Source organism: Letharia lupina (assembly GCF_014066315.1).
Source record: "Letharia lupina isolate WasteWater1 chromosome Unknown contig_20, whole genome shotgun sequence".
Lineage (NCBI taxonomy): Eukaryota > Fungi > Ascomycota > Lecanoromycetes > Lecanorales > Parmeliaceae > Letharia > Letharia lupina.
Genome location: NW_023502989.1, coordinates 614742 through 640549, shown reverse-complemented (window position 1 = coordinate 640549; position 25808 = coordinate 614742). Strand labels below are relative to the sequence as shown.

General features: G+C 53.0%; 6 protein-coding genes across 6 annotated transcripts; 4 read left to right on the top strand and 2 right to left on the bottom strand.

The window, feature by feature from the left end:
• Positions 1–1023: 1023 nt before the first annotated feature.
• On the bottom strand, positions 1024–2965 carry HO133_005031 (uncharacterized protein; the record flags this gene model as incomplete). Its single annotated transcript, XM_037295943.1, has 2 exons — positions 1024–2126; positions 2260–2965. 2 exons carry the CDS (start codon positions 2963–2965, stop codon positions 1024–1026), a joined length of 1809 nt encoding a protein of 602 aa, XP_037148641.1.
• Positions 2966–4280: 1315 nt separating this feature from the next.
• On the top strand, positions 4281–4913 carry HO133_005030 (uncharacterized protein; the record flags this gene model as incomplete). Its single annotated transcript, XM_037295942.1, has 2 exons — positions 4281–4339; positions 4478–4913. The coding sequence occupies 2 exons, from the start codon at positions 4281–4283 to the stop codon at positions 4911–4913; spliced, it is 495 nt and encodes a 164-aa protein (XP_037148640.1).
• A 659-nt stretch (positions 4914–5572) lies between these two features.
• On the top strand, positions 5573–6940 carry HO133_005029 (uncharacterized protein; the record flags this gene model as incomplete). The annotated part of the gene is made up of 1 exon (XM_037295941.1): positions 5573–6940. One exon carries the CDS (start codon positions 5573–5575, stop codon positions 6938–6940), a length of 1368 nt encoding a protein of 455 aa, XP_037148639.1.
• An 809-nt stretch (positions 6941–7749) lies between these two features.
• Positions 7750–9191, top strand: HO133_005028 (uncharacterized protein; the record flags this gene model as incomplete). Its single annotated transcript, XM_037295940.1, has 2 exons — positions 7750–8931; positions 9135–9191. 2 exons carry the CDS (start codon positions 7750–7752, stop codon positions 9189–9191), a joined length of 1239 nt encoding a protein of 412 aa, XP_037148638.1.
• An 823-nt stretch (positions 9192–10014) lies between these two features.
• On the top strand, positions 10015–22827 carry HO133_005027 (uncharacterized protein; the record flags this gene model as incomplete). The annotated part of the gene is made up of 5 exons (XM_037295939.1): positions 10015–16775; positions 16829–17535; positions 17686–19521; positions 19727–20238; positions 20365–22827. 5 exons carry the CDS (start codon positions 10015–10017, stop codon positions 22825–22827), a joined length of 12279 nt encoding a protein of 4092 aa, XP_037148637.1.
• Positions 22828–24337: 1510 nt separating this feature from the next.
• HO133_005026 (uncharacterized protein) lies at positions 24338–24764 on the bottom strand (the record flags this gene model as incomplete). Its single annotated transcript, XM_037295938.1, has 2 exons — positions 24338–24410; positions 24484–24764. 2 exons carry the CDS (start codon positions 24762–24764, stop codon positions 24338–24340), a joined length of 354 nt encoding a protein of 117 aa, XP_037148636.1.
• Between the last annotated feature and the right edge of the window lie 1044 nt (positions 24765–25808).

Sequence of the window (25808 nt, the reverse complement as noted above, 5' to 3'; positions counted from 1 at the left end):
ATGTTCGTCAACGAGTGGGGTGGGTTCATTGGTCGGGTCTCATGCCCGGGGATGGCAGAGTCTGGATGTGCACACTTGGACAATAGGCCCGGACTACGGTCATGTTTTCTTCTCTCGTACTATACATCCCGGCGCGAGATAAATTCTCCTGTGGAATCTGGAGTGTGATGATTGTTAGCGAAATATGTATAGGTGGAGTCAGATGGTAGTTAGCGAAATATGTATAGGTGTGGGTGTGGGTGGGTGGGTGAGTGGTTGGGTGGGTAGGTGGGTGAGTGGCTGGGTGGGAGTGTGGGGTTGGGTGGGTAGATGAGTGGGTTCTACAATAAGTCCAAAAGAGACGAGATCGAATCACGAGCCATGACTCGATATGAAATCGATGGCCGTATAAAGTGTACTGGACACCTATCTCCCTGGAACAGGTGCATGTCATGTGACCCGCTACACCCCCAGTCCCCAGTGTAGCGAATGGTCGGTTCGGAGTAGTCGGGATGTTGAAGAATGGTTTATATTTCCGGTACGGATGTCGAAGGACGGGATTGATTCCCCGTCGATGTCGATGTCGATGTCGATGTCGAGGGATAGGGTTCGGGTTCGGTGTTGAGAAAACCGGAAGATTTCGAATAGAATTAACTCTTCATGGTTCTTATCCTCCCTCTTACATGTACATGTACACTAACACAGGGGCTCTTGCCAAACCCTGCTACGCTTCTTTGCTTGGCATTCACCCCAGCTTGCGCGTGTCGGGGTAGCACGGATTACTCGCCCTGAGGCACTGGTAAGCTTTGTGTCTGAGGCTCGAAGCCTGGCGATACATTCAGTATATGTATTCTGGCGTGGTTTTCGAAGTCATCTATTGAGCTCTCTGTGCCATTCCATGTCAAAGCTATTTAGGGTATCTCATGCTGCTAGAGTCAAAGCTATTACTACAACGTCTGCAACTCTTCATTGAAAATGAGGGCTCGAGTGCTGAAATGAGCCCACTTATAGGCCTTCCCCTCGTCGGTCTCCTGAAGAAGTAACTCACTCCGATTTTGTCGTCTCGTATGGCTTCATCTCCATGTCCTCTCCCTTATCCAGCCCCGTCTCCCCCTTAGCATTCTCCTTCATGCCGTACTTGGTGTCCAATTCATCACGCAGCTTCACCTCCTTCTCCACAAACGTGATCAGGAACCCGATGCCCGCAAACGCAATCCCCACGAGCCACACCAACTGCATCGACTTCGTGAACAGGTGCACCACCTCCCCACGCGAGGCCTCATCTTTAATTCCGTTCACGAACGCCGCCGTCGCGTACTGGTACGCCTTGCCCCCGCTCAGCAACTCTGCGATTTTTGGATCGCTCAATCCCTTGGCCAGCTTATCACACTTGTTGTTAAACACCGCACTGGGGATCGTGACACCCCAGATGGCACCGAACCCGCGCACGAAACTCCAAACGCCTGTCGCAGTCGCCACGTGGCTCTCGTCCAGTGGTGCTTGCATGGCTGGAAGTATAATGCCAGCAAGTCCCCCAGCGCCTATCGCGGCCAGCAGCTGGAAGCAAACCCACGTTGCGGTACGAGACCCTGGTTTCATAATGCTGAACAGCCCGTACGCGACGGCGAGCAATGCGAAGCCGGCGAAATGCATCTGCTTGTACCGCCCTGTTTTCGACAACAGAAGTCCGCCGGCCATTGCAAAGGGGAGTATTCCCACGAAAATGGGCAGGGTTTGGACGCCAGAACGCTCGGGGGATGAGTTCTGTACGGCTTGGAAGTAGATGGGAAGGAAGTAGAAGATCCAGTACGTCATCATGGAGTGGATAAGGGTCAGCGCGAGCGCAGCGGATGACGTACGATTCGCGAGCAAGACCTGCGGGAAGGAGGGCTCTGGGCACAGACGGGGCGTCCATTCGAAGGCGACGAAGAGACCAAGGCCGAGGAAGCCGAGGACCAGAGGCAAGATGACGCGGAAGTTGCTCCAGGCGTACAGCGTGCCACCCCATGTCAGCGCTAGCAGCACGGCTGTGATGGTCGTGATGAAGATGGCGTTGCCGGAGAAGTCAATGCGCACGAAGCGGCGTGCTATCGTTTGGTCACTCTGATAGTTGGTGTGCAGGAAGAAAAATAGCAGCACCAGCGCCACTGTACACGTTCCGAAGTCAGCATTGTCCAAATGAGAAAGACAGGAGAGTGAAAAGGGGGATTGAAAGACGATTATTTGCGTACAAAAAACACTGCCGCCGAATGAGATTGTTTGGATTCAGGAAAGACTTACCGCCGCCGATGGGAACATTTAGGTAGAAAATCCAGCGCCAGGTGGTGTTGCTCGTGATGACGCCTCCAATGAAGGGTCCTAAAGCAGCGCCGAGAAGACTGGCGATGAGAACCACGGGCATGTATTTCCCACGTTCTCGAAGTGGTACTAGGTCCGTCACGATCAGCTCGATCAGCATGTTGATGCCGCCGCCGCCCAGACCCTGGACAGTACGTGCGGCGATTAGCATCTTCATACTTGAAGCGCCGCCGCTGAGACCGCTGCCCAGCGTGAAGAGAGCCACGGCAGAGAGCATCAGCCAGCGCCGGCCAAGAATGTCGCTTGCTTGTCCATAGAGAGGGAGTGTGGCGACCGAGGCGAGGAAGAAGGCGTTGGCGATCCAGAGGTAGAGCTCACCACCGCCCAGATCGGCGATGATAGTTGGCAAAGCGGATGTGATGATGGTGCCTTCGATGGCGGAGAGCAGGCCTGATATGGAGAGGGAGGCGAGGATGGCCCAGAAGCGCCAGGAGTGGGTAGTGTTCTTGAAATCGGCGGCGACATTGTCGGAGTCAGAGTGTGGTACTGTTGGCAATGCTGGATGGGTAGCTTGGTCATCTACCGCCTTCTGATGGGCTTGTGCTTCTGTTTCACTCGAGCTGACGGTGGTTGCGGTCGCAGGATGATCCTCCATAGCGTCCGCTTGTACAGGCTTTGTGAACTTCATCCTCTTCGATGTAAGGTGTTAGGTGTTAGGTGTTAGGTGTTAGGTGTTAGGTGTAAGGTGTTAGGTGTTAGGTGTTATGAGTATGTGAGTAGGTTCTTTTTGAGAGGAAGACTGAAGACTGGCTATGGTAAAGATTCGGTGTGGTGATTGCCTAGGACAGTAAAGTACGTGGGCTAAGGAGGAAGGAGGGATCTATCTATCCATAAGGCCGCTATGCTATTTATGGACTAGCTGCTCAAGGTTTTTGGTCAATTGTAAGCAATGAGCATATACTAGTATGAGGTAGGCAACAGGGTGAACATTTTCTATTTTTACAACGGAAGCAACACGACCCGAGAGCCGAGATACCGGAGTTCGTCTATCCGCCTTATTCTCGCATTCCGCAACAGTGGTTACAACGGCCGTAATCATCCCAGATGATCTTCGAGAGATCGAATGATCGGGTGGATAAAAGTCACATAAGAATCATGAAAGTATGAAACGTTGGGCCTCCCGTTCTGCGGGTGCTAAATAAGTGGCCGAGTGATCCCTTCGTCCCCGCCATTTTCAAGACCGACCTATTTCGCGCTACTTGCAGATCTCTCACACTAAGGTACCTTACCAATCACGGGCAGCCGCGTTTAAGGATGCAGGTTCGCGTCACAGTAATTACCGCTAGCAGTCATCACCGGTCATAGATCAGTAAGCCAACTAATCTATACTATGTTTACACACATTAAGCGATGTTTATCAAAATATCGTAATTTTATCTGTTGTGTAGATATCAAGGTAGACTTCTTACGTATCTCTTAAAGCCCCTTATTCTACTATCCTCCCTTTATCGAATTCCCATCTTCCGACGTTTCCGCCGAGTCGGAACGTGACCGAAGTCTGAAGAGCAGATTGGCTAAATTCTCTCTGACGGAAATTGGTAGCTAATGCGTACCTACTTCGTACTCTTCTTATCTCCGTACTCTGGACCCACTCTACTCTCACTCAACTATCTGCAATGATGATGATTGAGTATAATGATGGTCAGGCTCGCCCAAGTTGGATTCTTGTGGATTCTTATGGATGGTGGTGTACATGTTGTGCGCAATGATCAGTTCAGTCTGGATTACAAGGGAACTTGGCTCTTGCATACGGCCGTCTGCGGGCTTGCATTATCTGACCGAATTTCGCATCGGTCTCAGAGACTTGAAAATAGCCCTTCTTCTTCTTCTCCTTCTTCTTTCTAGCAATTGATCCATCTCAACGTCTTCAATTCGCAATATTACCGAGCACACGACTTCTCACGCAGATATCCTTCTCCGCCCTCCATCACATTTCTCTCAACATGGGCTCCCCAGCCGTCGTCCTCCTGCGCATAGCTCCCCTCATCACCGCCACAGCAGGGTACGTCTACCGCCCCCATCTCGGTCCCCATCGCCGTCTCCACCCCTATCCGTTCAGAGCCCAAACCCTCTCCCCCTTCCCCTCTTCCATTCGCACCACCCAGCTAACATGCGCCCCCTTCCCCTCCCGGGTAAACAGCCACATATGCACCCTCACCCAAACCCTCGCCTTTACCACCTTCATGCACCTCTCCGTGCCGACCGCCCACGCCCCCTCCGTCCGCGCCTGGACCCGTCCCTACCTCTTCAACCTGGGCCCCATCGTCCTGACCGCCCACCTGCTCGCCCTCGCCCTGCTGACCTGCAACACCCTGCCCAACCTCGCCGTAAACGCGGGCATGGGCCCCCGCGTGCGTCAGCTGTACGGCATAGCGCTGGGGCTCGAGGTGCTGAGTGTCTCGTTGGTGGGCCCCAAGTATCGAGCGGCGAAGATGTGCTGGGAGGGTACTGACGCCAAGGCTACGGTGAAGGGACTAGGGATGATTAAGAGGGTCAATGGGTGGAGGCTTTTACTGGTGGATTTGCCGAATTGGAGCTGTGTTTTGGCGGCCGTGGTGTTGGAGCTGGGAAAGTGAAGGGGAGGGTACTAGTACAAGTAGAGGGGAAGGGGTTGACGTTTATATGAAGGTAAGATTTAAACTATTGAGGGGTGGATGGGTTAAAAGAGTGGGGATTGTTATTTGTGTAATGCACTCTCCCTCCATGTGCGATTCGGTTCGCTTGCTAACAACGCGATTCATCTGTGAGTAGTAGAAAAAATGGTGCACGATGCTAGAGGAGTAAACAACGGTTGTTGAGGACAAAAACAGAATAATCGAAACGATTTACAAGTAATGAGTATCCGAGAATATACTCTCAAAGCTACTTTCTCCGCTGATTGGGTATGTAGCTTTTTGTATTTGTTGTCTCCGTTATAGGTGAGTACAGTGGTCGTCGACTCATCTTGTAGATTTTCTTGTCCCGTGATTCGAGAAAAACTAAGGAGTGTCTTTGTTCGGTCACTTCATTCTAAGATTCGGTCACTTCACAGTGCTTGACGGAAATGCAAGCAGTCTTGAGTCTCTGACCTTATAAGCAGCTAATCTTGCTATCTGTCGATTGCGTATATCCATTATTATAATTCCATCTCAATTCGTCTTTCATGAAACACATTCTCCAACACTTTCATACCCCCCGAACGCATCAACCACGATTATTTATCATCCAACGCTCTAGCCGTCCACAACTCCACGTCATGTACCCCTTTTTCAAATACAGCCCCGCGAACCACTACTTCGAGTACGGCTGGTACAACTTCGAGCTCCTCCGGCTGCTCGGCTCCGCCCCCCACGGCGGGTGCGACGTGGCCGAGTTCCTCGAGGCCGTCACCCAGCTGCGGCCCAACGACGCCCTCTCCTGGCAGCGCACCTTTCTCCACCAAGCCGAAAAGGTCGAACTGCTCGCGCTCGACGCGCGGGCGCACGGCCACGCCGCCGCGGCCCGCAACGCCTTCCTCCGCGCGAGCAACTACTTCCGCGCGGCGCAATACCTCCACCCCGCCGCGCCCGCGGCCGAGCGCCCGCACCTGCTCGCCGTCTACGAGCGCAGCACCGCGTGCTTCGAGGCCGCCACGCGGCTCTTCCCCCACCGCCCGCGGCAGGTTGCGATCCCGTACGAGACGGAGCGGGGCAGGCGGGTCGGCCTGCCCGGGTGGCTGTACCTGCCGGCACCCTCGCAGCGCCTCCCGGACCGCCAGACCCCCGTGCTCATCTGCGTCGGCGGCGCCGACTCGACGCAGGAGGAGCTCTACTTCCTGTCCGTGGCCGAGGGTCCCGCGCTCGGGTACGCGGTCCTGACCTTCGACGGGCCGGGCCAGGGGCTCGTGCTGCGGCGGGACGGGCTGCCCATGCGGCCGGACTGGGAGTCCGTCTGCGGGCCCGTGCTCGATTTCCTGCGCGCGTACGCCGCCGCGCATCCGGACATCGGCCTCGACGTCGACGCCGTCGTCTTGACGGGTCAGTCGCTGGGTGGGTACCTGGCGCTGCGCGGGGCCGCGGACCCGCGCGTCAAGGCGTGCGTGGCCGTCGATTCCTTCTACGACATGTGGGATCTGGCCAATGCGCGCATGCCGGGTTGGATGGTGCGTCCGTGGCTGGGCGGGTGGATGGGCGACTGGTTCATCGACTGGGCGGTGCACCGGCACGGCGAGGCGGACGTGGCGACGCGGTACCAGTTTGCGCTCGCGCAGGGCATGTTCGGATGTGCGAGCCCGTGCGACACCCTGCGGGAGATGATGCGGTATACGTTCAAGTTGCCGAGTCGGAAGGGCGAGGATGAGGTTGGGAAGGATTACCTGGCGCGGATCAAGTGCCCTGTTTTGATCTCCGGGGCTGCAGCCGATCCAAAGTCGTTCCTTCCGGAGCTGAGCACGGATCTCTTGTGTGACAATCTGGTTAATGTGAAGGAGGAAGACAAGGAAGTGTGGATTGCCAAGGCGTGGTCGGACGGTGGTTTGCAGGCAAAGTGTGGTGCATGGAGCCTGCTACAGTATAGAACATTTCGGTTCTTAGACGAGAAACTAGGCATTGTGAGAGCAGCCGCAGATGAGGGAAATACAGTCTGAGACACTTAGTGTAGCGTTGCCCGGATGGCAATTCAATGAAATAAGTATGAAATGGATGCTAAGCCGTTTGTGTAGAATGAGTACTAAGCTTGTCCTCGACAATGGGGTTGACCGAATAGCGAGTATCCGATAGCAGATTTTCACAGGTGGTGAATCTTCAAGGTAACGACATCAAAGCAGTTTGCAGTTTGTGAACAGTTGAAGAGAAAATCACACGAGTGCCGAGCTCCCTTAACGATCGTTTTTCATGTACCGTTTACTTGACACGGGTAACATTGTTCCTTGGCAGAAGTGTTAGTCTATGTGTACGAAGTGCGTTCGTAGAGACTACACGTTTCTCACAGTATTGTGTCATTGAATGATAGACATTATACGGAGTGAATGTGGAAATTTGCCTGGGTAATTTTCAGATTCGGTCCGTGCATTCTCGAGTTTTGCTTTCTAACGAACTTAATCGCTCCAGTGCTCGAGAAGGATTCGGGAATCAACCCAGAACCTTTCGGTGCAGAAAACAAGTTGGCCGAAAAAAAAAGTGGCCGAAAAGCACCGAGTCTCCCTCTTGCAGGCGGTGAAGTCAGATGCAAGCAGAAGGCTTGAGCATGGAATTTACAGACATGAGTAGATAGACGGTCCAATGCAGCATTCTGGGAGACTTCTCTCATCGTTCCATTTTGCCTACACCCCCAATTAAATTACCTTCCTTACTTCTCACCGCTAAAGTCCACTCACAAAGCCCTTCTCACCTGTCAGGGCTTCTTTGCCGGATCCCACAACTCCTATCAGTCCATTCCGTAACCACCACGACGGTCATGCGGCGTACCAATCGCAGAACCGCCTACCAGCGCGAGAAGGAGCCTATCCAATTCTCAACATCCTCAAAGGATCCACTGGCCGCATGGCGCATCTCCGGGATCAAGGGTCCGGTGTTCGAGCAGTGGTATTTCGACAGCGTGGCGGCCGACAGCAAGTCCGGCATAACGATGATCTTCGCGCGCGATGCCAGCTACGCGATGCTCGGGCAGGGTCACCTGCGCATGGAGTTCGACATAACATTTCCCGACGGGAAGCACTTCAATCATGCAGATTGGATGAGCGAGGCGGCGCTTGAGGAAACGGATTGCGATGTCATTGGTGAGGTGAATGGTAATGGGTCTGGGGATGGTAGGAACTATAACAAGAAGAACGCCGGGCAGATCAAGGGCGTTTGGACAGGCCCGCGTAAAACGTACACGCACACCATCGCGGCCGACGGCAGCAGCGCGCGCGTCGACCTCGACGGGCCCGAGATCCAGGGCTGGTACACGCTGACGTCCACGGCTCCACCCCACTATCCGCAAGGTGAGAGCCACCCGGTGCGAGTGAGCGGCGAGGGTGCATCAAATGGTCACGCGTCAACGCAAATTTGCCCCAAGATTCACTACGTCGAGGTCATCCCCACTGCCGTCTTCGAAGCAGATCTGGTAGTGCAGGGCCGCCCGCTCCGCTTCAAAGGTATCGGAGGCCATGTGCACATCTGGGCGGCGGGCAGCTGGTTCGACACCGTGCGCGGGTGGCGAGTGTGCCGGGCGGTAGTGGGGCCCTGGAGCGTCACATGTAACGAGTTCACGAGCCAGGAGGATGGGAAGACGTACACGAGCGGGTACGTAGCGCGCGATGGGCGGAAGGAATTTGGAGCTTTGGTGGAGCGAAATAGCGTGGAGTCGAGTGCTGGTGACCCGAAAGAGAATGAGCATCAAGGGGGGACGGTGGTCAAATGGACGCCAACGTATGAGACAGGAATCGCAGGTCCATTCCAGGACAAGAGTACTGGCTGCATTCTGCACTTCAAGTCTGGCGAGAATGGTGAGGAGTGGCGGTTCGAGCTGGCGCACAAGCATGTGGCATTCGACGTGGCGTTTGGCGGCGGCGACTCGGGTCTCACGGGCTTCTTGTCCGGAGCGTCGGGCGGCAAAGTGGGCGAGCAGGTATACAGTGGTGTGGGAAATACGAACGTAAATGTCCTGCCGCGTGAGTGCTCCGCGCATGGATCTATTCCTCCCTTAACTTTGCGACCTATGCTGATGATTGGACACAGAGGGTTGGAGAAAAATTTACTTTTTCATATGTATGCTCTTGTCCAAACTCTCTCTTGGATATATCAACATTCTGGGCAACAATACTTAAGTATGAAGCAAAGACTGTGGCAGGGTAGCAGAGAGGCGAGTATGATGTTGAATCGATGTTGCGCCTCGGCTTTGAATTGGAGGTGTAGGAAGCTTAGTATGAGAATGACGGCTGGCAAAGGACAATATCGTGTGATCAAATACGTACATGACTGGAAGCTTGAAAACTGTAATGATGAAATCGAAGACTTTTATAATGTCTGCTTTGGACTCGTCTGATTATGGGGTCTGATGAGCTGAAAGCACGAGCCTTACTCTCAACTCCGTTTTGGAGAAGCTGGTCAGACTTACAAGAGACACTGTTTACTGACATCATGCAGCTGAACACGAAGTCAGCAGACCGCACGAGCGAATGACTCACAGTAGAAAGACCCCTTTATGCCCCCGTCAGCCTTGCGCTGCTAGATCATGATTTCTCCCTCTCTAATCCCGTTGGCCGCCTCCACGAGCCCCACAACCCCAATCCTTTCTAGTTAACCATATGTGGTCTCACCTGTGTGTACATAAAGTTCCCGAAAAAAGTAGGTCTAGAACCATGGTGACTCGGCAAGCTAACCTATCCCTCAAGAAAGAATTCGGTAACTAGACATGTATCCGAAAGAGGGCTCGGTGTCGGTTATTACTGTAAGCACTATTCATATAACGCCGACTCGTTTTTGGCCGCGTACAAACGCGTTACTATCCAGAAGCAGGAATAAGAGGATGGATGGCACTGCCGAATGTGTCTCAACCATACAGGCCGGAAATATATAAGCAGCCTTAAGGGTTCAGCCTTGACCGCCTCATAGTAAACAATACAACGTGAACTCAATAGAGGGGAAACCCCCGTTACTTACATTTTTAGGCACAGTGTGTTTCTTCTAGAAACATAGTCCAGACCACACCTCCCCTAGATACCAGCTCTTTTCAACAATGATTCAATCCACACCAGTTCCAGCTGTTGAGCCCATCGCCGTCATTGGCTCCGGATGCCGCTTTCCAGGAAATGCGTCATCTCCCTCGAAGCTTTGGGGCCTACTCTCGCAGCCGCGCGACGTTCTCTCCAAGATCCCGTCCACGCGCTTCAACCCGGAAGGCTTCTACCACCCAGATGGCGAGTATCACGGGCACAGTAATGTGCGCCACTCGTACGTGTTGTCCGAAGACCACCGGGCGTTTGATGCCGACTTCTTCAACGTTTCCGCGGCTGAAGCGAGTGCCATCGACCCACAGCAGCGCCTGCTGCTCGAGTGTGTCTACGAGGCGCTGGAGGCGGGCGGGCAGAGAATGAGCGGATTGAAGGGTAGTGATACCGCTGTATTCGTGGGTTTGATGTGTGAGGAATATAGCGATATGCAGTTGAGGGACCTGAATGCGATGCCGAAGGTTAGTGGCTCAACAGCTCTTTTTACTCTTCTGTTGGTAGTTCACAAAGAGAATGTGTTCATGTCTTTGAACCTACCACTCGCACGAGGCTTTCAAGATATTTCAATTCACGTTCTTGAAATAGGGGAGCGATCAAGTACCTATAGCGAACTGACGCAACCGCAGTACTTCCCCACTGGCACAGCCCGCTCCATTGTCTCGAACCGGATCTCATACTTCTTCGACTGGCGTGGTCCTAGCATGACGATCGACACGGCATGCTCCTCCAGCCTAGTCGCCGTCCATCAAGCTGTTCAGGCCATCCGCTCCGGCACGTCTCGCGTCGCCATCGCAGCCGGCACGAACCTTCTTCTCGGCCCGGAAGCGTACATCGCCGAGAGCACCTTTCATATGCTTTCACCGCAGGGGCGGAGCCAGATGTGGGACGCGCGAGCTGACGGATACGCTCGCGGAGACGGCGTTGGAGCGGTATTACTAAAGCGATTGAGCGATGCCATTGCGGATAGGGATGACATCGAATGCGTCATCCGCGAAACCGGGGTAAACCAGGATGGACGCACCCGCGGGATCACGGTGCCGAGTGCTGATGCGCAGGTGGCGCTGGTGGAGGACACGTACAAACGAGCAGGACTGGATCTGAGTACGCCGCAAGGAAGGCCACAGTTCTTCGAGGCGCATGGCACGGGGACGCTGGCGGGGGATCCCATAGAGGCGGAGGCAATTCATCGTGCTATTGGAAGTCGTATAGACAGCGTTAAGGTGATAGAGAGTGGTATTCGCCAGGAGAAGCTGTTCGTCGGCTCTATTAAATCCATCATCGGCCACACAGAAGGTACTGCAGGCATCGCAGGGCTGATGAAAGTGTCATTGGCATTGCAGCACGGAGTCATCCCACCAAACCTGTTGTTCGAAACTCTGAACCCAGCAATCCAGCCGTTCATCCAAAATCTCAAGGTGCCAACTAAAGCCGTGGAGTGGCCCCAGCTTGTGCCTGGAGAGCCGCGGCGGGCCAGCTTGAATAGCTTCGGTTTCGGAGGGACGAACGCACACGCCATTGTGGAGAGCTATGAGCCCGCTCTTCATCTCAACCACATCGCCGACGCCAACGAGAGACCAGAGCATCAGCCATGCCTCCTCCCCTTCACTTTCTCCGCGCTCACGAAATCGTCCTTGATGAGAACGTTGAAAGACGTCATCAAATTTTTGGATGAAACCCCATCGGTCAACCTCACCGACCTCGCATTTACCCTTAGCACTCGCCGCTCCATATTCCCGTATCGCGCCGCCTATCCCGGACTCAGCGCCCAAGACTTGCGACAGCGGATTGAAGCCTCGATCGCACAGCCCGATGGGGCGTCCACGGCTATAACTCGAGCATCCAGCAATCCGGCGCAAATACTCGGAATCTTCACAGGACAAGGCGCCCAGTGGGCAGGCATGGGAAAGGAGCTGATCCAGGATTCGCCTTTCGTTCAAGCCCGTCTGGCGTACCTCGAGGCCGTATTAGCGACGCTCCCTCAAGCGGACCGACCCTCCTGGTCCCTGAAAGCCGAAATCTTAGCTGTTGGTTCTAGGTCGAGGCTAGATACTGCCGCCCTATCCCAGCCCATCTGCACCGTGGTGCAAATCATTCTAGTGGACCTCCTGTGTGCAGCCGGCATCAAGTTCGCTGCTGTCATCGGCCACAGCTCTGGCGAGATTGCTGCCGCATACGCTTGTGGCGTCCTTTCCGCCCGGGACGCGGTTCTGGTAGCGTACTACCGGGGTTTGCATTCAAGCCTCGCCATTGGCCGCGCCGGACAGGTGGGGGCTATGATGGTGGTAGGTACGAGTGCTAAGGATGCCGAGGAGCTGTGCGCGCTGCCGGAATTCGAGGGGCGCATCTGCGTCGCAGCCTGTAACTCGCCCACGAGTGTCACTCTCTCAGGAGATGATGACGCTGTTGAGGAGGCCAAGACGGTATTCGACGCCGAGGGCAAATTTGTACGAGCACTGCGAGTCGACAAAGCTTATCACTCACACCATATGCTGCCTTGCGCTGGGGCTTACGTTGATTCGCTTCGGAAGGCATCAATAAAGGTTGGGAAGCCACTTGATGACTGTAGATGGTTCTCTTCCGTACAACAGGGCAAGCTCATGGATTGCAAAAATGAGAACGAGGAGTTGGACGCACTCTACTGGTGCTGCAACATGACTCAGACAGTCTTATTCTCGGCGGCAGTGGAAGCCGCGATCACGCACCTCGGTAACAAGCTTACTATGGCTCTCGAGATCGGTCCACATGGGGCACTGCGTGGACCCGTGGAGGACACCATGAAGGCGGCCGCGAAGCCCATTCCTTCTTATGGATCCTGCCTGGTCCGGAACCAGAATGGTGCCGAGACCTTGGCTGCAGCACTTGGCCTGATTTGGAGGAACTCCCCCGAGGGCGCGGTTGACTTCGAACAATTTCAGAAAATCGTCCACCCGCAGCAGCAGTCCCACTCAGTGCTCCTCAAGAATCTACCAACTTACCAGTGGGACCACGAGCGCAACTTCTGGCACGAGTCGCGCCGGTCCAGGGCGTTACGCACCCGCCCGCATCCAGGCCATCCCCTGCTAGGTACGCTGAGCCCTGACTCGACGGAATTGGACATTGTCTGGCAAAACATCCTGCATCTCTCCAAGCTGCCATGGTTGACAGGGCATCAGCTTCAGGGACAGATAGTCTTTCCCGCCGCGGGATACGTGGCCCTTGCCCTCGAGGCGGGCGTGCATCTTGCCAATCAGCGATCTGTACAGCTCATCGAGCTTGAAAACCTGTCGATCGTCAAGGCTATTGCGTTCGAGGATGAGAACAGTGGCGTGGAAACGATGTTTCATCTGCACATCGAGCAGGACGCGGGAGAGCAGAATGAGGGGACTGTTGTTGCTAGCTTTCGTTTTCACTCTACGGCCAGAGATGCTGATACTGCGTCCTTGATTGCAAGCGGGTGCATCAAGTTGTTCCTTGGAGACGCTTACGCGCCGTCGTCTCCCTTGGCTTCCCGAGAGACGGCCCTTCCGAATATGGTGGATGTCGATGAAGACGAGTTCTACTCGGAATTGAGTAAGCTTGGCTACCAGTATTCAGGTTCCTTCCAGGCACTTCGGTCCATGACGAGAAAATTTGGGCATGGCAGCGGTCTAGTGTGTAAGCAGTCTACGGCCAATGTGCATCTGTCAGAACAGAAGTTGCTCGTTCATCCAGGATTCCTCGATGCAGCGTTCCAAGCCATCTTCTTAGCATATTCTTGGCCAGGTGATGGCCGTTTGTGGTCACTGCATGTGCCCACCTCCATCAATCACCTTCGCATTGATCCAGTGGCATTTCGTTCCAACCTGGATCCTCAATTAGCCTTCAACTCGACGGTAACATCTGACGGTAAAGTCAGCGGACACGTCAGTATCTGCGGTGATGTCGATATTTACAGCGCGGACGGGAGTCAGAGCATGATCCAAGTTGAAGGCATCAACGTCGTCCCCTTTGCAGCATCCCCTGCAGCGCAGGATGTGCAAATGTTCTTCGACAATGTCTTCGGCGTGGCTTCGCCAGACGGTGAGCTCGCGGTCGCTGGAAGTAGAGCCTCAGCAGCCGATATTGAACTGGGCTGGGTGCTTGAACGCATCTCGTACTTCTATCTCCGGCGGCTCACGCTTGAAATCACGCCGGAGGAAGGGAAGAAGACAGAGTGGCACCACCAGAAGCTGCTTGCCTACGCGAGCCACATCATGGACCAGGTGAACAGCGGCAAGCAACAGTACGCCAAGAAAGAATGGACTAGCGACACCCCTGAAGACTTGAATCAGCTCATGGAAGCATATGCCGATAAGATTGAGGTCCGGCTCATGCGCAGTGTGGGCGAGAACCTGGCCGCAGCCGTCAGGGGTGAGACGGTCATCCTGGAACATATGCTGAAGGACGGCATGTTGAACCAGTACTATGTCGAATCGCTGGGCCTACGACCGTACACCGTATTCTTGACGGAAATCATCGCGCAGATCACGCACCGCTATCCGCATATGAGGATCCTCGAGATCGGCGCCGGAACAGGTGGCGCGACGAAGAGCATTATGCGCAAAATCAGCGAGGCATTCGACCATTACACGTTCACCGACATCTCACCGGGGTTTTTCGAGACAGCGCAAGGCGCCTTTTCCGAATATGCAGGGCGGATGGTATTCCAGGTCCTCGATGCTGAGAAGGAGATTGTCAGCCAGGGATACCAGGAGCATTCCTATGATCTGGTTGTTGCGTCGCTTGTCCTGCATGCCACCAAGGACTTGCAATTCACACTGGAAAATGTACGGAAACTTTTAAAACCAGGTGGTTACCTGGTCATGCTCGAAGTTACTGCCAATGACACCATGCGCATGTCCTTCACGATGGGCGGTCTGTCTGGCTGGTGGCTTGGCGCTGACTCTGGTCGTCCATGGTCCCCATGTGTGTCCTCTGCCCAGTGGGATGCGCTGTTATTACAGTCCGGCTTCTCCGGAATAGAGACAATTACCCCTGAAATGGAGACCCTGCCGCATCCGTTCGGTGTCATCGTGTCTCGAGCCGTGGACGAACGCGTCAGCTTGCTGATCGAGCCTACTTCTGAGGTATCTCCCCTTTCACAGATCGGGGACCTCCTAATCGTGATGGGCACCACGCTCGGGACCCATCGACTCGCGCAATCCGTGACTCGCATGCTGAAGAACCACTGCTCTTCTATTGCAACAGTACAGACAGCAGAAGAACTCAGTAGCATGAAGAGCTTCTCATCCAAACTTACGGTACTCTGCTTAATTGAGCTGGAGCAGCCAATTTTCCAAGACATGTCGGCTGAGTCATTTGAAGCACTGAAGACGCTTTTTCTCCACGGTCAGAATGTGCTCTGGGTGACACGGGGTTGCAGACAGAGTGAGCCGTACGCGAACATGTCTGTGGGCTTTGGTCGAGCCATCATGATGGAGCTATCGCACATTCGATTGCAATTCGTCGACTTTGATGTCAACACAAAACCCAGCGCCCAGGTGCTCGTTGATGAGCTGTTGCGCCTTCATATTTGGAATGAACTGGACAACGGAGCGCAAGACATGTTGTGGAGTAGGGAATCGGAAGTTGCGATTGATGGAAATGGGAAAATGTTGGTCCCAAGAATCAAACCTAATCGTCGCTGGAACGACTGCTACAATTCATCGCGCCGCGAGATTTCAGCTCCAATCAATCCTTCAGAGGAAATAGTCATGATACAACAACATGAGACGTCATCGTACAGTCTCTCCAAACATGGCTCGTGCACTGCCGATATCACCAGCGATGAAGAAGTCGTCAGATTGCAAGTCCTCTACACTGCAGCTTCAGCTCTCCCAATCTCTTCAGGAACAGCATTATATCCCTGCATTGGCCTCGACTTGAAAGCGAAAATACCGGTCGTGGCACTGGCGGGTCACATCGCATCCATTATTGAAGTCCAGAAACAGTGCGTCTGTCCGTACCATGGTCCAACGGACACATCATCTGCCGATTTCTTGAACGCCATCTCAGCTCATATCTTTTCCTCTTTCATTTGCACTGAGGCCGTACTCAAGACCACGCTGCTCTTGATTGAGCCGGACCTCGGCCTGATGAGAAATTTCAAGCAACAAGCCACACAGAAGATGCTCGACGTCACGTGCATTACAAGTGCTGCAGTCGATGTTGAATCTGACTTTGTCTCGATCAACCCCCTAGCTAGCAGCCGAGTCATCAAGCAGTACTTGCCTCCGAATATCTCGGAGGTCATTGACTTTTCTAGCAACAAGTCTGGGAGTCATAGCCTGATCGAGCGCATCAAGAAGTGTTATCCAAAGTCACTGAAAGTCGTTAATGCCAGTGCCTTTCAACCTTGCGATTCTTACACTGGATCGGTTAGTAACGCAGCTACCAAAGTGCTAAAAGACGCAATCGAGTCGGTTTCCGTTGTACTGGACGCTGAAACGAAATTGCCGTCACGTTCTGTCATTGTGTCTGCAGCAGAATTTACCAAGACTCCGCACGCTTGGTCTACCGTCGTAGACTGGACCGCCACAGATACAGTGCCAGTGCTCCTGAAGCCATCAGATTCAGTCCCCCTTCTTCGTAGCGATAGAACCTATCTCTTAGCTGGCTTAGCGGGTACAGGTGGACTAGGCCTGTCATTAGCTGAGTGGATGGTTGGCCAAGGGGCCAGACACATTGTATTGACCAGCAGGAATCCCCAAGTCGACCCAGGTTGGATCTCTGCCTACAAAGCTCAAGGCGTCAGCATCCAAGTCATCGCTAAGTATGTCACCCCAATCATGTGGAAATGTCTTCAGTGCTGACGCTCCATCGCAGTGATATCACGGACCGCGTCTCTCTCCAGACCTTGGTCACCAACATTCGACTCTCTTGGCCACCTATCGCCGGCGTCGCCAACGGCGCCATGGTCCTCCGAGACGCTGCGCTCGAACAGATGACCTATGATCAAATGATGCGGGTCTTGAAACCCAAAGTGGACGGGACTCGCTTCCTGGATGAATTATTCTACGATGATCCACTTGAGTTCTTCATTCTCTTTTCATCCCTCTCCTGCGTCTTTGGCAACAGTGGGCAGTCCAACTATGCCGCAGCGAACATGTATATGATCAGTCTCGCGGCGCAGCGCCGACAGCGCGGCGTTGCAGCCAGCGTCATCGACATCGGCGCAATCATGGGCATCGGGTACATGGCGCGTGAAGTCAGTGACCATGTTCTCGCTCAGCTCGTTAGTGCTGGATACCGCAAGATGTCAGAGCACGACTTCCGGCTCGCGTTCGCGAATGCTATTCTGGCTGGGCGCGTCGGATCCGGACAGTCTGAGGAGCTGATCACAGGTTTGCACGTCGCTGCGCCCGAGGAGGACCTCAAGCCCGCCTGGTGTAAGAACTCGAGGTTTGGGCATGTGATCAAAAGCGCGGCGAGCAACGCTGTCCACGCGATGGATAAGTCTGCAGCGGCTGTTTCGGCTCGAGAGTTGCTGAAGCAGGCGGAGACGCAGGATCTGGTTGAGCAAATCGTTCGAGGTAAGTTTTTCCCGTGTGCATAAAAGATGACAAGCAACGTCGTCTGAATATGATGGTCCTCGAGGGGTTGCTCCAACATATCTTCCCCAAGCAATCCCACGAAGAGGGTTTGCTCGTCACTTAGCGGCCTTTGCTGACCATGCCTACTAGATGCCGTTCTCGAAAAACTCAAACTCATTTTGCAGCTTCGCTCTGAGACAGCCAACGACCCTAGCTTTTTACTCGAGCAAGCTGCGGATGACTTGGGCATTGACTCTCTTGTTGCAGTCGAGATCCGATCCTGGTTCCTGCGAGAAATCGAGGTCGATATTCCTGTTCTGAAAATCCTTGGAGGAGCCACGATCGAAGAGATTGTAGGATACGCTGTCAGGAGGCTGCCATCAGAATTAGCTCAAGGAGTGGGTGAACAGAGTCAACCCGCAGCTACCTCAAATGCCGCAACTACTTCGATTGGCGACTCGTCTCAAGAAAGCTCATCGTCAGCTTCGACCCCGCCGGGCTCCATTTTTGCAAATCCCACTTCTGACGATGCCACTGACACAAGTTCATCAGGTCTATCTAGTCAAATAGGACTATCGAAGCCCCCAACACCGTCCCTATCTCAGGTTACAACGTCTTCACTGCCGGCTGTGAAGCTCCAGGCCATAGAGAAGATAGTCCCAATGTCTTTTGGCCAGTCCCGCTTCTGGTTCATGAGCCAACTTGTAGCGGATCCAACCGCGTTCAACGTCGTGTGCTCCATGCTTGTCACCGGAGAGGTCAAAGTTCAAGACCTGGCGTCGGCCGTCCGCGACGTAGGAATCAGGCATGAAGCCCTGCGAACATGCTTTTTCAACAACGACAACCACCAATCGATGCAAGGAGTTCTTGTGGAGTCTCCTCTACACCTAGAGACTTTCACTGTGTCTTCTCACGAAGGTATTCAGGAGCAGTTCCAGGAATTGAAAGGGCATGTCTATGACCTTAGCAAGGGGGACACCATGAGGATTATCCTGCTTTCTCAGTCACGGACACGACACCATCTCCTTTTCGGCTACCATCATATCAACATGGATGGCGCTAGTCTGGTCGTGCTTGTCTCCGACCTACAACGGCTATACGTTGGAGAAAAACTGTCGCCCCCGCATCTGCAATACCCAGAATTTTCTGAGCAGCAGTTGAGCCGATTGCGCAACGGTCAATGGGACAATGAAATCTCTTTTTGGCGCAAGGAGTTTCATGACCTCCCGGACACCCTTCCTATCCTCAACGTCTCCCCTAATTCCTCTCGACTCCGCAAAGTCCTGACGACGTATCGGCACCTCAAGTCCGAGACAAGATTTAGCACACAAATAGTCAGCCAGATCCGATCCCTCTGCCGAAAGCTCAAGGTGACCCCTTTCCACTTCTACTGCGCCATCTTCCAGGTCGTACTCGCCCGCCTTGCCTGCACAGAAGACATCTGCATCGGCGTCGCAGACGCGAACCGCACTGACCGGGGCGCCATAGAAAGCATCGGCATGTTCCTGAATCTGTTCCCTGTACGACTACACACCTCACTCGACCAGCCTTTCACTTCTATCATCAGACAGACCAAGAAGAAAATCCTGTCAGGGCTCGCCAACTCGGCTGTACCTTTCGATGTGATCCTCAACGAGGTTGGAGTCAAGCGTAGCCCGACGCACAGCCCGCTGTTCCAGGCGTTTATTGACTACCGCCATGTTAACGAGAAGCAGCCATTTGGAAACGCTGAGCTTGAGGGCCAGGAGTACGCTATCGGCGAGACGCCGTATGATGTTATGGTAGATATCATTGACAATCCATCTGGAAACGCTTCGGTGGCTATCATGGTCCAGGAAGGTCTGTATAAGAAAGAGAACGCAGATTTGGTATTGCAGTGCTACCTTAATCTGGTTCAAGCTTTTGCCGATAACTGCGAATTGCCGGGGGGAGAGCCGCAGATGTTCAATACCGTGGATGTTGAACGTGCCCTCAAGATGGGTCAGGGTGAGTACCCTTCGCACACTTCTTTGAAGCAACCGCTCCCGGGCATCTCCTTTAAGTAGAGAGTTCTGCAGCGCTTTACGGGTATATTGGCCCAAAACATCCCATAGACATTCTCTTGTGGATGGATCTTTGAATTCTCTCTTTCGAAAGCGCCACCAAGCTGTCATTTGTTTAGTGAGGATTCTCTGACAGATGTTATATCTAGGTGTGCACCTGGATCTCGATGACACAACCATGCTTGACGAAATCGACAGCGTCGCTTCACGCCAACCTGATTCTGTTGCTCTGAAAGACGGAAACGGCTACCTCCTTTCATACAGAGATATGAACTTGAGATCTTATGCTATTGCGAAGGCCATTGCCGAGCTGAACATTGCGGCCCACTCGAGGGTCGCCATCCTGCAAGAACCAACCGCTGATTGGATATGCTCTATGCTGGGCATCTGGCGGGCTGGTGGTACATATGTGCCTCTTGAACTCAGCCAAGGGACCCAACGTCTTGCAACGATCGTCCAAGACGCACAGTTGACAGCCATTCTAGTTCATGATGAAACACGTCCGCTTGTCACAAAAGTCGGATGGAACAAGCCAGACGCTGTGATCAACCTCTCCAGTATTTTGAAGTCCGCCCACGTCATGATCCCTTCTCTCCGGAAACCAATCGCCAAAGACGAAGCCATGGTATTGTACACAAGCGGGTCGACCGGTGTTCCTAAGGTATGTATACATCCGCATCTAGAAGTTTCGCTTCCAAAGGAGCAGTCAAAGCGAAAATTGTGTATTTCCGAAACTTGTCTTTCAATCTCTTTTTTATGTTTCACAAGAATGAGAAAACTGATTCAGGGACGCGAGCAGGGTATCTCTCTCCCACACCGCATGATTACAAATTCAATAAAGGGCTTCCTTGACAGATGGCCACTGCAACCACAAATAATGCTCCAGCAAATTGCCCTGAGCTTTGATGTGTCCTGGTGGCAAGCTCTCGTCGCCCTCGCCACTAAAGGCACAGTATTCGTTGCCGCGCGAGCAGCTCGCAAGGACCCAATTGCACTGACAAAGCTCATCGCATCAGAAAAGATCACCATGACGCTCGCCGTGCCTTCTGAGGCAGCGTCTTGGCTTCAGTATGGTGATCTCACTCAGCTGCGGAATTCATCCTGGGTGTGGCACATCTCAGCCGGCGAGGACTTCGGTTTTAGCCTGGCCAAGCACCTCCAGATGCTGGGCAAGCCTGTTCTTCGCACTCTAAACGCCTACGGTCCGGCGGAAACCATCATACCGCACGTTTACGAGGTCCCCTATCAGAACCTTGACTCCACTGACATGCCTGTGCCTATCGGCAAGGTGATGCCTAACTACACGGTCTATGTCGTCGACGAGCAAGATCATCCCGTTCCAGCCGGTATTCCAGGTCAATTAGTCATCGGTGGGGCTGGTGTCGCGAATGGATACATCAACAATCCATCGTCAACTGCGGAGCGATTTCCTATCGACACGCTGGCGGGACCCGGGGCCGTTGGCATGGGGTGGACGCGCGCGCATCGCAGCGGCGACCGCGGATACCTACGCATCTCTGACGGCCTCTTCATTGTCCAGGCACGTATCGCAGGAGACACACAGGTCAAGCTGCGTGGTCAGCGAATCGAATTGCGGGAGATTGAAGCGAACATCGTTGGTGCTTCGCGAGGCGAAATCGCGGACGCTATCGTACACATGCGTAGATCGGAGAACGGAGATGCAAGCTCAGCCTTCCTCGTAGCGCATGTTATCTTGACGCCTGAAGCGGTATCTCGCTACCGAACTAGGAGTGCCAGGGATGAGTTTCTGAGAGGCCTTGTGGCAGAACTTTTACTGCCGAGTTATATGCGTCCATCCGCCATTATAACGCTGCCATCCCTACCACTGAATCATCACGGTAAGGTCGATCGGAGGGAGATTGCAAAAATGCCGCTAGAAACAGCTGGGGCGATTCCAATTGGTCAGAGCAATGGGTCCTCAAGGGCCGAGGAGACGGAGAGTCAAAGGGAGATGAAGGAGATCTGGCTTTCCGTTCTGGGCGAGGCGACGCAGGTGCACACTGTCTACGCTGCATCTGATTTTTTTCTCGTGGGTGGCAACTCCCTGTTGCTCATCAGCGTGCAGACAGAGATCAGGAAGCGGTTCGGCTTGACAGTGCCCCTGGTGAAGCTCTTCCAATCTAGCACGCTTACGCAGATGGCGGCGTTGCTGAGCACCAGAGAGGATGACACGTCGAAAGCTACCGACGTCGACTGGCCAGAGGAGACGAAATTTGATCACGATCTCAAACTAGTACAAGTCCCTCGGTCTCTACTTTGGCCGCGAGATGGTGCCATCGTCGTCCTAACGGGAGCCACTGGGTTCCTAGGCCGAGAACTCCTCCGCAGATTAACGGCGATGGAGAAGATCAAAGCCATTCACTGTATAGCCGTTCGGGACCCGAAGAAGCTAACTAGTATCACTTCCTCTAAGGTCACTATCCACACTGGGGATCTCACGCACCCACACCTCGGACTATCCGAGGAAAGTATAAGGCAGATATTCGTGAATGCGGACGCCATCATCCACAACGGCGCAGACGTGTCGTTCCTGAAGAGTTATGCCAGCCTCCGAACCGCCAATCTGCAGTCGACCAAGGAGCTGGTCAGACTCGCGCTCCAGTATGAGAACGTCAAGCACTTCCACTACATCTCCACTGCGGGCGTTGCAGCGCTCGCTGTGCGGGAGCTGTACGAAGAACCCCTAGGCGCCTACCCACCGAACGGATCTATGGATGGTTATGTCATTTCCAAATGGGCCTGTGAAAGCTACCTTGAGAATGTCAGCTCCACGACAGGGTTATATATTACCGTCCACCGCCCAACTGCGATAGTCGGTCTCGACGCCCCCAGGCTGGACGTCATGCACAATGTGCTGCATTTCGCGGAACAGCTACACTCTGTTCCAGAAATGGCAGCATTGGAGGGCTGGTTCCAGTTCGTTGGAGTTGAAGTCGTGGCCCAGGCGATGGCGGATGATGCGGTTGCCGGGCCCAGGAAGGGTATTGGAAGAGTGGAGTATAGGAATCACTGCGGCAACGATGACGGGACGGTAGGTATTCACCAACTGGGTGAATATCTGGAAACGAAGCACGGTGTCAAGTTTGTGACTCAGAGTGATGCAGAATGGATTAGACGGGCGAACGAGGCCGGCTTAGCGCTAGAGGTCACAGAGTATCTGAAAAGTGTAAGTGTTGGTCAACGAAGTGGTGATAAATGGGTATTTCCGAGAATTTGGCCGAGGGAGTGATGAGCACATGTGGCTTCTCTGTGTCGGATGTCTGACGTCTTGGAGACGATTGGGTTCTCACGAAGTAAGCTACAACTTGATCCCCAGAACTATCTAGCATTAGCAGCGAGGTTCTATTGCATGAAATTCTATGGTCCGCCAGATAGCGCGAACCTTGGGGATCATTCTTAGGAAGATGTAAAAGATCCCTAGCTTTTCCATTTAAAAGCAGTGACTTTGACGAAAAATTGAGAAACTAAAGGTAAGAACAAAGGTGCTGAAGACGGCTTTATCAAACCTAACCCATGGGTGGAGACGGGCGGCGTAACACGAAGACGTTGCAGAAAGGCTTGAGTTATCATTGTAACTGAATGAATATGCCGTACCCCTCCATGCGAGCGGTATACGAGTAGGAGAGCAGAGAGCCCGTACCATCACAGCCGAAAGACCAGAGGTGTAGCCCATACTCGTAAGCGGTCCCTTTCACAACACAGGACAAAGAGCAATGCAAGGATTATAACGCCCTGTCTCAACCTCCTCCGCCGCTAAAGGTTACCAATGGAGGGTAGTTGTCCGTAACCAAGCAAGCAAATGCGCTGTCGGAGGACAGGTTACCGGCAGGGGAAGAACGTTTAGCCGATTGGTCTATTCATACTATGTAATCTCAGTGCTAACTAAAATCCGAGACATCCGGGGGCGGGTTTTGGGGATACAACCCCAAAACTTTGGACAGATTCTATTACACTATTATATTGTTTTATCAATACACCTCCAATTTTCAAAACCCCTTGAATTTTGAGATCGTATTCTACGCTTCATAATGAAATAGTTTACTTCGTTTATACCGTTGTGGAACGACGGATCATGATACTTCGGATTTATCAGATTGTAGAGATTGCATACCCAGGTAGATACGACTCAACGAGTACCTTAGGTACTCGTATTCTACAGCCGCCCAATTGAGAGGCGGTTAATCCTACGGGAATCACAGTCGCTCTAGGCTATATCTGAATGATCTTCCGAGACAGACATCAGGAAGAAATCAAGAAGGAAGTTACAGTTTAATTTGAAACAGACAAAAAAGTGAAATGGAGATCCGCCTCTCACACCAACCCAATTTTGGCGGAACCTTCTAGCAAGTTGGGTGGTGTCGATGGCGTGATCACGGAAATCAGTTTTATAGAGGCCTTAACAAAGAATTGATTTAAGATGAGAAAAAGACGCTTTTCCTTAGATAAGATCAGTACCTTATCATTCACAACCGTCCTGAGCACTCCCAAGCAAGAATATCTGCCTTTATCAAACTGGCATGCGAGCCCTGTTGCCACTCCTAATCATGCACGTGAGGTCAGACGGCTTTCGAAAAGAACGAGGGAAGGACCAATGCAGTCGGACGGCAATGGGGAAGACTGAGGTGGAGAGCCCCGTTTTAAAAGGCATCTAATGGAAAAAGGACCTTTTTAAGAGCCTTGCAATAGAGAACCAAAGGTAAAAAATGGATGATTGGATGATTGAGACTCGGTCGACCGTATCAAACTTTACCTCCCAGATGACCTACAATGGTAAGAAGGGCGTTCTGATAGATGTAGGGAAAGCCTTGATTCCTACATATAGCCTGGGTACTTATCCTTCCTCTCGACAAACATGTCCATACCTCAAGGAGGCGAAGAAGAAGACCTTAGCCGCATGAACCATTCCATCAACCTCATCGACCCAGATCTCTGCCTGGTACATTCCCCTTTCACTATCTCCGTTTCCCTCCCACCGGAGCCCTCCGCTTTGCCAGCCTGCTCTGCCATTTCCTGATGCAGACCGGTACCTTGATTACCATGGTTCTCGAATTCGTCCTGCTCGGGACTGGTGAGACCCAAATCTTTGAAGCTTGTATAATTCATGTGTTCCGAGCGCTTGAGCTGTTGCGGACGCGGGGAGCGTTTCTGTTGTGTTTGGTGTGTCATGTTGGCTTGTGAGTCAGTTATTGGATGTGTGTCGAGAGATGGGATTTGTGGAGATTGGTTCTGAGGTTGAGGGGTGAGGGACTTTTCTTGCGTTGTTATAGAGAATGTAGGAACAATTGAGACATAGACATTGTTGCTCTTGGATAAGACAGAGGCATTGTTGCTTTTGGATGACAAGAAAGAGCAAAGCCCATGGACAATGCTTGCATTATCGGTTGCATTATCTCGGTCCTAACAAAGTTTCATACAATGTTCAACTGTCGGCCCGTTGCATTGTGTTAACTGAAGTTTGCGGACTAGGCGCTGTTTGTTTGCCGTCTTTGTCTAGACGCTTAGCTGCATATGGAGAACAGAAACATACTGAAGCAGAGTTCTCCCAGAGTATGGCGAACCTATCTCGGGCCGATCCTGAGATGGGCTCCTCAAAGATGCAGAACAACCAGTCTCCGTGAACCGCAACCACTCAAAGGCCATGCTACTCGGGCTAACCCCAGTCAAATAAGCAAATCACATCGACTCTACCTCCCATCTTAACGTATCACTCGGCATGCTCATCACCCCCGCTTAAACATCACCAACAGACTCCCTCTGTCTTTCACTGACCTTTACGGGAACATACGCGAGTAATCGGCCTTATGACGACGCTGATCAGACTGTTTATGGTATAGGCTATGACACCGAAGCTGAGACCGACAGTTGAACAGCCGCGATATAGTCAGCTAATTCCCAACACTGGCAAAAGCTCCAAAGGGCCGAAGAGAGCCGCATCCCCATGATTCATCGCGTCGTTACTTGAAGGAGGCTGCGAGCTGATGAGACGCCTGTCCTGCGATGACATATGCCGACCATGTTCTTGATTCGATGGATATCTGCCAGGAGTTCCTCGTAGCAGGACTTAGTTTGCTCCTTGCATTTTCCATAGCAGCTTCTCTTCCATCAAGCCTGGATCACTGAGGATCTTCCTCCCTTTCTCAAAATCGTATCAACTTTAAAATGGAAGATTGAGAGGTGAATGACGCAGCAGTCACCGGCAAAGCTTTGACC